Raw genomic sequence first — 14,022 nt, forward strand, 5'->3', positions numbered from 1 at the left:
AAAAACAAAGAAACAACAAAACAAAATAACAGTCATGAAGGCTAAACCCGAATAAAATAAAACCATGTTCAATTATGCAGCTAGAGCAATCCTAAAGGACGGTGGAGGAGGAAGCCACCTTAAAGATTCTGGTCACCCACCACCACCACCACCAGTAGACGGCCCTACACCACCCGAAGACCAGACCCTCTTATTTGAATGCGATAATTGAAAAAAAAAAAGAAAGACTTATTAACGTATAAGTTATTTGCACGTGAGAGAAAAAAAAGGAAAGAAGATACAATATGAATTTCTTCCACATAAGATACAATATGAATTTCTTCCACTTGTTGGGTGGAATAATGTAGCGGAAGGGACAAAATTTATAGATGGGGCAGGGAAAATTTATAGTGCGCTTGACGGTCAAGCCTTGGGCAACAAGACACATCCATGCGGATTAAATACTAAATCGGACACCAGTCTTCCTTCACATTGCTCTTCACGAATGGTCATGGACTTAAAAACACCTTTGTTAGTAAACCCAAATGAAACGCACAATATTACATCCTATTCAAATGCCAGTCTGCTCAGTCTGCTCACGTTCAGCTGGCTCAACTCTCTGCTTAAACATGGAAACAAGACATGTTTAAAGCTTGATCATGTGCCTTCTCTATTCGGCAAGGACACTGCTTTGCACTCAGATCTTACATTCCAATCCAACCTGAGTAAGCTTAGGGCAAACAGTCCATTATGCAGCACAGGGCTGGCAAAAGCTATATTCTTATCTATTTGGGAAGAATGGTCTGTGAATGCACTGTTTGCATTGGCTTATACCATTTCAAGTTTTGTGGGTCCTTACCTGATAAGCCCATTAATGGAGTATTTGGAAGGAAAACAAGAACAAGTGTTTGGGTACGGGGGTGGATATATGCTTGCCTCTGTTTTCATTGGGACAAAGGTGATAGAATCATTTACAAAGCCATATCGGTTCTTTGGATCCCATAGGCTTAGCTTACAGATCAGATCAGCCCTGACAGCTGCCATATATAAGAAAGGTCTCAGGCTTTCATATGCAGCCAGGCAAAGACATTCTAGTGGAGAAATTATCAATTATGCAAGCACAGATGTCGACACTATTGGAGACTTCGCTTGGTTTGGGCATGATATTTGTTTGTTGCCAGTACAAATTCTGCTTGCTCTTTTCATTTTGTACCGAAATCTAGGGATAGCGTCACTAGCAGGTGAGGGTTTTTTTATGAGCTATTTATTTTCAATTGTGTAATTTTCCCATAATTTTCGGAATTAAACTTTGCATAACTTTGCATTCCTTCAAACTCAAACATCAGTTTGCCATGTTTAAAGATAATAAATCCGACACCATTCTATGCTCATTGCTAACTAAAGGTTTTCCATCCCTTGAATTTTACTCTGTTTACAGGCCTGGCAGCAACAATTGCCTTGGCACTTGCAAACCAGCCTTTTGCGGGATTGCAAAAGAAATTCCAATATAAGATAATGGAAGCCAAGGATGAGAGGATGAAGATCACTTCGGAGGCATTGAGGACTATGCAAATATTAAAACTTTATGCTTGGGAAACTAAATACATGCAGAGGTTACTGGATATGAGGAAAAATGAATGTGGATGGCTGTGGAAGTATTTATACGCTAGAGCTATTGTTAAATGTGTTTTCTGGGCAACTCCAATTCTTGTTTCGGCTGCGACATTTTGCATTTGTGTATTCGTAGGAGTAAATTTAACCACTGGAAAAGTCCTTGTCACATTAGCAACTTTAAAAGTCCTTCAACGTCCAATACAACTTCTTCCAGATTTAGTTTCTGCACTAGCTAAGGCTAAAGTATCTCTCGACAGAATTGCCAACTTTCTGGAGATGGAAGAGCTTCAATGTACTGCAGTAGAAAGGACAGAAATGAGGCCAAGCGGAGCAATAATTGACATTGAAGGTGGAGAATTCAGTTGGGATCCTTTCTCGCCCGCATCTAATTTATCAGTAATTAGGTTGCAGGTGAAAGCTGGGATGAAAGTTGCGATCTGCGGACCAGTTGGTTCAGGTAAGTCAAACATTCTGTCATGTATTCTTGGAGAAATGACAAAAATATCTGGGGAAGTTAAGGTGAGAGGCCGCACAGCGTATGTTTCTCAGTCTCCATGGATACAGTCTGCGACAACACAAGAGAACATATTGTTTGGGAAGGCAATGAATGAAATGAAATATAAAGAAGTTATCAAAGCTTGTGCATTGGAAAAGGACCTCCAGCTGTTCTCTCAGGAAGACCAAACTCAGATAGGAGAGAGAGGTATTAACTTGAGTGGTGGACAAAAGCAAAGAATACAGCTCGCTCGTGCTATATACCAAGATGCACATATCTATCTTCTTGATGACCCTTTCAGTGCTGTTGATGCTGACACTGGAACTCACCTCTTCAAGGTATTAGAAACTTGAATCACACCACAAACATGGAATAAAATGTAAAAGCTCGTAGCAACTCTATGGCATAAGAAGTCAAGAACATTAATCTAGAATTCAATTCTTTGTTCCAATATACATTTGGGTAAGTGTCTGTTCTTCTCCAGGGAATGCTCCTGAGGTGGAAGTTCTTATAGACAGCAATGCACACAATCGTAGAGCTTTTTGTTTCAATGTACTGAATGGAATTTGTTGATTATAGGAATGCATACAAGGAATTTTGAGATCAAAGACCATATTATATGTGACTCACCAAGTTGGATTCTTACCTCCTGCAGACCCCATTCTAGTAAGCCCTATCTTGCGTATATAGAAATGCATGCCTGTTAGTATTTTTTCTTATCTTTTAAAAAACCTGTAAGAAAATTTCTTGATAAATTACATCAAATCCCTAAACAGGTAATGCGAGATGGCATGGTTACTCAGGCTGGTAAATACAATAATCTTCTCCAAGAAGGCATGGATTTCATTAGAATGGTTGGTTCACATGATCAAGCTTTGGAGGCTGTTAATGCATTAAAAATCAAATCCAGTTTTAAAAGTAGTGGACATGAGCAAATGAGTGAACATACGAGTAAGAGACAGATAACATCTCAAAACTCTTGCAAGGCAACCAGTACCCTGAACATCCAGGATGCAGTACAAGATATAGAAAAGAATAGTAGAGAAAATGGTGCAGAGGATCCCAGACTTAAGAAAGAACAGATTGTGCAGGATGAAGAGAAACAGCAAGGAAGGGTTAGTTTTCAGATTTACTGTTCCTATCTAACTGCAGTATACAAGGGCCTCCTAGTCATTGTGATATTACTGGCTCACGTGTTTTTCCAAATATTGGAAATCTCTAGTAACTATTGGATGGCATCTGAATCTCCCACAAGCATAGATGACAAACAAATCATTGACAGTTCTCTTCTCATTTTAGTGTATATTTTACTGGCAGTGGGCAGTGTTTTTTGTGCATTGGTGCGCTCTGTAGTTCTGTCAAAAGCTGCTCTTCAGACAGCACAAATGTATTTTGTGAGAATGCTTACTTGTATTTTCCATGCACCAATGGCCTTCTTTGATGCAACTCCTACCGGTCGCATATTAAATCGGGTCAGTTCCGTAGTCCTTTTAACAGTTTCCATTTTGTTGTTATGTAGTAATACAGAAATAATTCTTTGAATATGATAGGTGACAGACGAGGACATGGATTCCCTATTGGTTGGGGAAGAGTATTAGAGCAGATGGTGACAGAGGGGACAGTGTACGCGTGGGGACCATGTGTATTGGCTATGTTATATTTCCAGCTACATCAGATAGCATATCAGGGAGTGCAGACGCTGAGTTGTGGAGTGACATTGCTTCAGGTATGGGCATTTGAGCATATTGCCATATGTCGGCCGATTACAGATAGATAGGTGGTACCACACTGACCATATGTGTACAGCTATGGTGGAGCACTGAGACAGGGTCCTTTTGGATACATCTTGTACTGGCGACGTGAGCTAGACAGACTGAGAGAGTTTATATGGAGGCCATATCGAGATTGCCCCGGATGGTCAGATGATCATGAGGAGTTACCATACTGCAGACAGGAAAGGTACTTGATTGGGCGACCAGTAAACCGCCAGAGAGTGATTGAGTTATACCTTCCAGAGAGAGTCCGGCGACAGTTTGGAGAGACACAGGATGTTCCTTGGAGGACTGCATGCTTTGCCCGATCTCACCGAGAGACGAGTCAGTGGGGTAGTATGATTCAGCCACATATAGCATATGCCGACTTTGCACAGTTACAGCAGAGACAGTGGGAGTGGTGGTCAGAGCGGAGATAGCCAGACTCACAGAGGCTCGGGATACAGCCATAGCTCAGGCACAGCGAGAGGGACAGAGAGTCGCTGAGTTCATTGGGTCGATTAGGGATGCCAGTGCACGGGAGATGGCACAGATGCTAGTAGAGACCGGCGAGGAGAGACTGTACTGGAGGACACTATATGAGGGTGCAGTTCCACCGGAGCGGAGAGCACCTTCATATCGGGCACGATCGAGGACAGAGAGCAGGTCACGCTCTCGGAGGACATTGAGCAGCATAGGAGTGAGTGGACCGATGAGACCACCGCAGCCAGGACCAGGACCAGGTACATCATCTGCGAGACATGGCAGGGATGAGGAGGACAGAGGGAGCACCCAGTGACAGAGGCATGTGCTCCGTATGACAGACAGTAGACATTAATGTGGCGTAGAAATTAGGAATCATCAAAACATAAGTATATCAATCAAAACACAAGACATGATAGCTTAATCAAAGGAATACTCATTGAAATGAACCTAATTCTAAAGCACATTCAATGGAGGTATGAAAATGAAGCATTCAACAGAAAACATTATGCAAACCAGATTCAAGATTGAATACTCCTTCCATGCGGCTCCATTGTTGTTCTTTCCTCTTCAATAGTTTTGTGGATCTCACCTACAAGTGCTCACACAATTGAAAGCAAAAAAGGCTCAAGAGTACTAGAAATGAAGGTTCGGTAGAAATTCGAAATTCATGAAGGATTGATTGAAGAAAACATCCAATTTATAGAGAAATTGGATAAATGAGCAAATTAGTATGAAAGAGATTTGAATAGAAATTCAAATCAATAATAGCAAAATTATGACATATCCATGACAAATTGCTATGCAAGGCTTATGACAATTCATGACAAATTTCTATGTCAAGAATTTATGACATTTTATGACATTTTATGACAAATTTCTATGTCATTGCCATAAATTTAGGAAAGAAATAGGAGAAAATTGAATTTGGATAAATTAGAAAATTAGGAAATTAGAGAATAATGAAAATAGGAAATTAGAAATTGAAAGAAATTAGAAATTAGGATTTAGTGAATTAATTAATAATTTTTCATTTATTAATTAATTCACTCACAAAGAGGAATAATTAGCCAATTAAATAAAGATTTAATTGTAAAGAGAGGACTTAGGATTAATAAATAATTTAGTAATCCTAGAGGAAGAAATGACACATTAGGTTAAATGAATAAATCATAAAACCCCCAATTAATGTAGCATAGAAATTAGGATTCATCAAAAGATAAGTATATCAATCAAAACACAAGACATGATAGCTTAATCAAAGGAATACTCATTGAAATGAACCTAATTCTAAAGCACATTCAATGGAGGTATGAAAATGAAGCATTCAACAGAAAACATTATGCAAACCAGATTCAAGATTGAATACTCCTTCCATGCGGCTCCATTGTTGTTCTTTCCTCTTCAATAGTTTTGTGGATCTCACCTACAAGTGCTCACACAATTGAAAGCAAAAAAGGCTCAAGAGTACTAGAAACGAAGGTTCGGTAGAAATTCGAAATTCATGAAGGATCAAGATTCAAGGGATTCGAAGATCAAGGGATTTGATTGAAGAAGATCATCCAATTTATAGAGAAATTGGAGAAATGGACAAATTAGCATGAAATAGATTCGAATAGAAATTCAAATCAAGAATAGCAAAGTTATGACATGTTGCTATGCAAAGAGGCTTATGACAATTTTATGACAGATTTTATGACAAATTGCTATGTCAAGACAAATTCTATGACAAATTTCTATGTCAAGGCAAAACTCTATGACAAATTGCTATGTCAAGAGTATGACACATGAAGCACACAAATAGGGAGAACTAGAGACAAGTTAATTAGGTGGAATTTGAAATAGAAAATTAGAAAATAGGTGGAAATTAGGAATTAGGAAATAATGAAATTAGTGAATTAATCAATAATTTTTCATTTATTAATTAATTCACTCACAAAGAGGAATAATTAGCCAATTAAATGAATATTTAATTGTAATGAGAAAACTTAGGATAAATAAGTAATTTATTAATCCTAAAGGAAGAAATGACGCACAAGGTTAAATGATTAAATCATGAAACCCTAGAAGGCGAATTAGCAATACGAGGATGACAATTAGGTCTTGATTGAAGATAATTAATGTCGATCATGATTTTGAATTGATAACTGACCAGTGTTGATAAATGATTTGATTGAGATTGGTTGACAAAAATCAATGAAAAATTGACCAAATTGACATGATTGAAAAGGACAAGGATCGATGACGAATCGATCGCAATATGACAAGATTGACAAGGACAAAGATCGACCAAAATCATGATTGAAGATTGTTGTCGACAAGACCAAATTCGAAAGCGAGATAGATGAAGAATGACTCGATGCTCGCAAATGATAAAAACCAAGTGCGTGACATAGGAGAAATGTTAATGCGACGCAAAACCTAAAATGAGGCAATGCGCAAATGTTAAAATATGATCCTGCAAGCGTTGACCATTTTCAGGTGTCTACAGTTTGTATTGTTCATTCCATTGAGAATATTATCTGTAGTTTGGCTTCACATAGAAATCAGTTAGGGAATATATAATGCTACAGTGTCAAACACAGAAGTGCAGATTTATTGATTTGTGCTAATCCAAAGCAGATCATTGGAATTGACAGGTATCCACGGATCAAACCGAAGTGGACAGGACACTTCCTTTCTACTTTGGGAGGCTAGCTTTCTCAGTGATAGATTTACTGGGGATAATTACTGTTATGTGTCAAGTTTAATGGAAGGTGTTTGCCATATCCATACTAGTCTTGGCAATTATTGTATGGTACCAGGTATGTTTCTCTTACATATTGTCCAGTTTTCCTCTAGCAAGAAATTTTCTGATTGAGATGAACAACCTTGTCCTCGAGTGTTAAACATATCATTATATGGTGGAATAGAAAATGGATCAAAAGGATTATCTCATTGTGGATAACTTTTCCATTTATTTGAAACTATGCGCATACCTTTTAATACATCATAGAATCTGGTCTTTTGCACCCATGGGCAAGAAAAATAAACCTCCTTTTCAAATACATCCAATTTAGCTATGACATGTTTCCCTATAAATTTTAAATTCATTATCTTGACCAAGAAATAAAATAATTTCCTTGAAATATCGATTTTCATCTCCTGGAAAGGAAATTGCAAATAGGAAAACAATTGTCCTTTAAACTTTCCCACGATTTCTGATCATCGAAGAGTCTCCTAGAAGTGGGAAGGGGCCTAAAAAATGTGAGATCCTTCTGGTTCTACTACTTTGAACCAATTGTTTTTATCATTATCACACAAATGCTTTAACAGCAAAAATCCCTTCCATGCTGTCTTGTTAGAGAGGGGAATAAATTTAGAAATTAGTCACATCTGGATCAAAGATGGACTGATCTTAAAAGGGACTAATAGCAAGCACTTCAACAGCAACATGGTATCAGGTCAGGTTGTGAAACTCAAGCATTTTAAGGAGTGGCTTTGGGGTGTTGGAAATAAGCTACATTTGAATAAAAAATGGATTGGTTCTAAAAGGACTAGTAGCTCAGTGGTAAAGCACTCCAACAACAAATAGAACATCTTAAGTTTGAGTCTTAGTTGTTCCATGAAAAACTCAACAAAAAGATCTTGTGTGTTACTATCTACAAAGATTTCCCATAGATCATCAGTTGTTTGATACCTTTTTTCTAACCTTTAATAGGATGCACGAACCAAAACATGTATTTTATTATGTCTACTCTTCCAAAGTTATCGCATATTAAATCAGATAGCATGGATGTAGTTGAACATCTAATAGATTTTTTTTTGCAAGTCAGTTTTTGGAATAGAGTGTGAATTTTTTTATCAATGTTTCAGAGCACACTCCGTGATCTCTCATCAGGATGAAAGAGAGTTAAAGACACAAAAATTCGCACACAGTCTATTCCAGAAATTGGTTTGCAAAAATTTTATGAATCGTGAAAACCTTATATCATCTAATAGACGTTATTGGTATGCATGCAGAGGTACTATATAGAGACAGCAAGAGAGTTGGCCCGTCTGGTAGGTGTTCAAAAAGCTCCAATCATAAACCATTTTGCAGAGTCTATCTCTGGGGCATCCACTATAAGAGCATTTGATCAAGAAGGTCACTTCATAAATACCAATCTCACTTTACTTGACGATTATTCACGAGTCCGATTCCACAGCTCTGCATCTCAGGAATGGCTTGGCCTTCGAATGAACTTGCTATCAAACTTCATATTTTCTTCTTGTTTGCTATTTCTGTTGAACTTTCCCAAGGGCGCTGTTGATCCAAGTAAGCGTTATTACTGAATACAAATATTTTGAACGTGCAAGAGAAGAAAACTGGTTTCTTGCATATGGAGATTAATTTTCATCGGGGGCTTGCAGGTGTTGCAGGGCTAGCTGTAACATATGGATTGAATCTGACAGCATTGCAATTTTTGGTGATATACAACCTATGCTATGTGGAAAACACAATAATTTCTGTGGAGAGAATCTTGCAATATTGTAAAATTCCAAGTGAGGCTCCATTACTCATCGAAGAAAATCGGCCAAACTGTGATTGGCCATCAAATGGAACAGTAGATTTTGACAATTTACATGTGAGTACATCTCACTAGCCCCTGTTATTCCAGAATAAGCTTTACCTCTCACTTTGTGGTTATGCATATGAGTTCCATTGACCTACTTAGAATTTCAATTTTGATTTATGAACTTCATATGTTAAGGTTAAGTCCTAGATGAATACATGCAGGTCCGCTATGGGGCACATCTACCAATCATCTTAAAAGGCATCACATGTAGCTTTCCAGGTGGGAAGGAGGTGGGGATTGTGGGTCGTACTGGTAGCGGCAAATCTACTCTCATCCAAGCCCTGTTTCGCATTGTAGAACCTGCATGGGGAAAAATTATGATTGATGGTCTTGATATCACAAAAGTGGGCCTGCACGATCTCCGGTCCAGGATAAGTATAATTCCTCAGGAACCGGTAATGTTCGAGGGATCCATACGGGTGAATCTAGACCCACTTGAAGAGCACTCTGACACTGAAATTTGGGAGGTCTGTTTTGTGGAGTTGCATTACGCAATAATATGAAAGCCAAACTTAGATCCTCTTTTTCTTTTGTGTCTATGTTTCATAGAATGATTTTTTCTCTTCGTTACAGGCTTTGAGAAAATGCCAACTCAAAAGAGCTGTCCATGCAGAGGAGGGAAAATTGAATTCGAAGGGTGAGTCCTCCAAATTCTAATTTGCCAAATACAATTATTGTTGACGCTTATTAGATACAGATCTACTTTTTGCGTTTTTTATCCTTGATGTTGAAATCCTTTCAAGACTCTCTATAACCATTGGAATTTACTGGCTTCCCCATAAATCTTCCTTGGTTATTCATGGACATTAATGTAATCTGATTCTTTCTATGCTAGCAGTGAGTGAGAATGGAGAAAACTGGAGTATGGGTCAGCGGCAGCTTATGTGTTTAGGAAGGGTTCTTCTAAAGAAAAATCGTATACTGGTGCTGGATGAAGCTACAGCTTCAATAGACACTGAAACAGATTTTCTTATTCACGAGACAGTTCGTAGAGAGTATGCTGAATGCACAGTTATTACTATAGCACATCGAATCTTTACTGTAATGGACTCTGACTTGGTTCTAGTGCTCAATGAAGGTATGCTGTCTTTTCAGTCAACATATTACTACTTCTGTCTAAATTTGTTTTTCCTTTTGTTCAGTTGATATCATAAAGAAAAACTAAAAATCTGGAGATTATGCAGGCAGAATTGTGGAATATGATTCTCCATCTCAACTTCTCCAACAGAGTTCATTTTTTATGAAGCTTGTAGAAAGGTACACTGGCAGATCAAGTGACACATCAGACATGAGCTGAAATCTCAATTACTGGGCAATTTAAGTGTGTTGGATATCTCCTGGTCCAAAGTGTTCCATGGCAAGATCTCTATTTGCTATATGGAATAGCATTAGTTATTCAATATGAGTTCACACAGAATCTACATACGATCTTATTAAAAAATACTAGTTCGATTAAAAGATAATAAATAATTTAGTCTGGATTTATAATAATGTTAGTGATTTATGAGTTGACATAGAATCTAGAGATGACCTTATTAATAAAACATTAATTGTATTTATTTACTTAAATGTATTTATCTATTTTAATATATTTTAAATTAAATTTAGATTAAAAAATAATAAATAATTTAATCTAGGTTTATAATACTAGTGTTAGTGATTTTTTGATCTTTTATAATATTATGTAAAATTCTTTAGATTAAAATTAATCTTGAAGTTATGTTAAATTTTTTTATTCATATTAAAGTTATGTTAACTTGATTCTAAAGTAAATTTATAGATGAGAGACACAAATATACACATTAATTAATATGCATTTCATAAGTTTTGTGTAAATGAAAATAATTATTTATTGTATTTTTGCTTTACATGTATGCATCAAATTGTTAGGAGTCATGTCTTGCAAATGCAATTTTTAGATATTGAAATTTTTTAATACACAAACAACACATTTAGGCTATAGCTATAATAGAGATTCATTCTTAAGTGCAAACAAGATCGAAGGAATATTGATTGAAACAAAACCATTAGATCAACATCTCCTTTGAGCAGTAGATCATCATTAACATGAACTTGTTGTAAGAAAGCATTAATTCCCCCAAAAGATGAATGTGGACATTGAGAAAATTGGATCGTTTCATCATAACAATATGCTTTGAAGAATGTATCCATTAGAGATGAAAATAATTAGGTTCATCACGTTCACTGTGTTGGGAACATGTTTTTTTAAAAGTTTTTCATCTTTTGGCACAAGCTTATTAACCATAGAGGTATATTTGATTCCTATTCTTCCTACATAATAATGGGGAATGTGGAAGATGAAGATGAATCAAAATTTAAAACAAAATACAATGTTTCTTCAATAGATAAATCAGTGTCAAGATGTTTAGAGAAAATATCCTAAACCAAAAATGAATTTTTTGTTGATAATTTTGACATGATGCGTACCATGAGCTAAAAAATCTTGAAACAAAAGATCTTGTTCTTAAACTAACTATGTTATTTCCTAGACCTTATCTTGTTTAGGTTCATCAAAGAATCCTTTGAATGCTTTAAATAAATCATCCAATACATATTAATCCATTGTGTAATCATTGTCCTTTTAGTGGAAATTGTTGAATCATAATTCAGGTCTCTAGATTTTTGGGAAAACTTTATCTTTCTTTAGATATAGATGATATAGTCTTTCTATGTTTGACTTAGAAGCTTGTTCTTCTTCACTGTAGAATTTTAGCATTGCTTGTGAAGTAGATGGAAATTCAACTCTTTGTATGATTTGTTAATGTAGGGGCAAGTATAGGCTCTTGGAAATAAGATACCATTGGCAGTAACATCTATGGATTCTCTTCATGTAATTTCCTCCTTTCAACTACATGATCTTTCTCAATTCTTTGACTCCACAAACAAACACAGTTATTAAATGTATTTTCTTATTCAACACAAATAGGTACATATTGAAAATATCTTATTGTAAATGTCGCCATTAATCTCATCCCAAATATGTTCAAGATTACTTGAAAATTTTCTTGATTTGCTTGAGAAGAATACATGTGCTACATCATATGAAACATCTACAAATAATTTATAACATTGCGGTCTCTTATTGTAGGGAAGGAACAATGGTTATTCAAGTTATCTTCAAGAGGTGCCTATGAGACAAATCTTTTCAAGGGAATGATGTAAATTAAATCAATCATTTCTAGTAGAAGGACTGGCATTTTTGTAATATTCCCTTGACATTTTTGAGTTGGAACATTCTATTGAAACTATGTTTTAATATTTTTCATATGAATAACCACTACTTACTAGAGATAATCAACAAAAATTGGAATCATTGGGTTGAATGAATCTTATTCTATTTTTTCAGTGATAATCATATTTTTTCTATCATTAGAACGGATCATTTATGCAACTTTTGACAAAACTATATTAACAAAATAATTTAGGATATTTTCCAAAGATGGTTTCAAAATAGAGTGGGTTCTTCTAATGGGGTGGTTGAATCAAGTAATGCATTCTTTTATTGTTGTAAGAAGATAAAATATTATGACTATAGAAACTTATGATATTAGAAAACCATCGAGTCACTTAAACCCTAATTTGGCACGCTTCCTTGGCTCTTCAACCATATATTTATCCTTTTTAGTTCCTTTTGGACTATCTAAGCCCTATTTTTATTTGGGCAAAGCCTTTATGCATCTTTACCAACCTTGTTGAAAATGTTGGCAATGATATTTCAATTGCTAAACCACTAGTGGCACAAACCTCTTATGAGTTTTGCCTCTCATTTCTATTCCAAATGAAACAAAACTTAAGCTACTATTCATAAACTAAGTATAATAATTATATGATTGAACTATTAGAGAAGTTTACTCAACTTATGAAAATGGAGATCTTAAGTGATATGCCACCCTTTTTGTGATGTCAAGTAGAATAATCTGTTAATTAAAGCATGTTCCTTATGTAGACAATTCTTTTAGAGTTTGACCATCGTTTCACCTAAAATCTAATTATAAATTGTTGGAGTAGATATGTAACTCCACAACACCCCCAAAATCCCTGCAAGACCAAAATAGCTTCCACAAGAGAGAATAGCAAGATAACTTGCATGATAAGAATGCATTAATTTAATATACAAGAGGCCTTGCTTATATAAGAAAGGTGTGATGTGGTATGAACAACTACCCTTGATACAAATATTAAATGCATGATGCAAATATTAAATTCCTGGATAACTAAAAGTAAATGAGGTGAACATGGCCCCAACTAACTTCTAGAAATGACACATAGGACCTAAGTTAACTTAAGATTTGAATAGGTTCCCACTAATGTTTAGTTAGGAATATTTAATCTCATTCACACTAACATAAATTACTATGGCTTAAGTCAAAAGAAAAATGTTACAAGACATATGCAAAGTTTCACAATGTTGGTAGAGATTTCTTATGGCTAAGATATCTTTGGTAAAAACTTATCTTATTTCTACCTCTTTTTTTCCACATGAGAAAAGATTCTAAGTGGTCCAACCATCCCTAGTTATTTCTTTGGCATTTCTATCACATTTTCACTTGACACTATAGAATTATCAAGTGGCCAAGCCACTACAAATGTCCACTCAAGGTAGACTTGCCATATTTTTATAGAGCTAAATGGAAGTTGTCTTCACCTATGCCCCTTTCACAAATTTAAGGATAACTTCTATATTTTGTCATAACCCTCTTTTTGGACCTTGATATGACTTGTTGTTGTTGTTGTTATTATTATTATTATTATTATTATTATTATTATTATTATTATTATTATTATTATTATTATTATTATTATTATTATTATTAAATTATTATTATTATTAAATTATTATTGTGGATGCCTATCTTGTTTTGATAGATGTACCTGAGTATGTGATTGAGTCAAACATAATTAAGAATAGGTAAGAATAAGTAATCATCATCTAAAAAAAAAATTCAGTTGAGTTTTTGGATTAAGTTAAGTGGGTTATTACATGTGGTATCAGAGCCAGGTTCAAGTCTAGGCCTTGAGCTCACCTCAACTTATTTAATCTCAAAGAGTATCTTGGAAGTAGTTGGAAGTAGTAGAGATA

At 35.5% G+C, this 14,022-nt stretch overlaps 2 protein-coding genes across 2 annotated transcripts; both read left to right on the forward strand.

The window, feature by feature from the left end:
- Nucleotides 1–484: 484 nt before the first annotated feature.
- Nucleotides 485–2,808, forward strand: LOC131859667 (ABC transporter C family member 5-like). The gene is made up of 3 exons (XM_059213698.1): nt 485–1,220; nt 1,418–2,427; nt 2,669–2,808. The coding sequence occupies exons 1-3, from the start codon at nt 485–487 to the stop codon at nt 2,777–2,779; spliced, it is 1,857 nt and encodes a 618-aa protein (XP_059069681.1). The 3' UTR covers nt 2,780–2,808.
- A 4,181-nt stretch (nt 2,809–6,989) lies between these two features.
- LOC131069434 (putative ABC transporter C family member 15) lies at nt 6,990–10,319 on the forward strand. Its single transcript, XM_059213190.1, has 7 exons — nt 6,990–7,127; nt 8,326–8,620; nt 8,716–8,930; nt 9,083–9,388; nt 9,495–9,558; nt 9,760–9,999; nt 10,106–10,319. Exons 2-7 carry the CDS (start codon nt 8,542–8,544, stop codon nt 10,216–10,218), a joined length of 1,017 nt encoding a protein of 338 aa, XP_059069173.1. The 5' UTR covers nt 6,990–7,127; nt 8,326–8,541; the 3' UTR covers nt 10,219–10,319.
- The last annotated feature ends 3,703 nt before the right edge of the window (nt 10,320–14,022 follow it).

This window comes from Cryptomeria japonica, chromosome 10 (genome assembly GCF_030272615.1).
Source record: "Cryptomeria japonica chromosome 10, Sugi_1.0, whole genome shotgun sequence".
Lineage (NCBI taxonomy): Eukaryota > Viridiplantae > Streptophyta > Pinopsida > Cupressales > Cupressaceae > Cryptomeria > Cryptomeria japonica.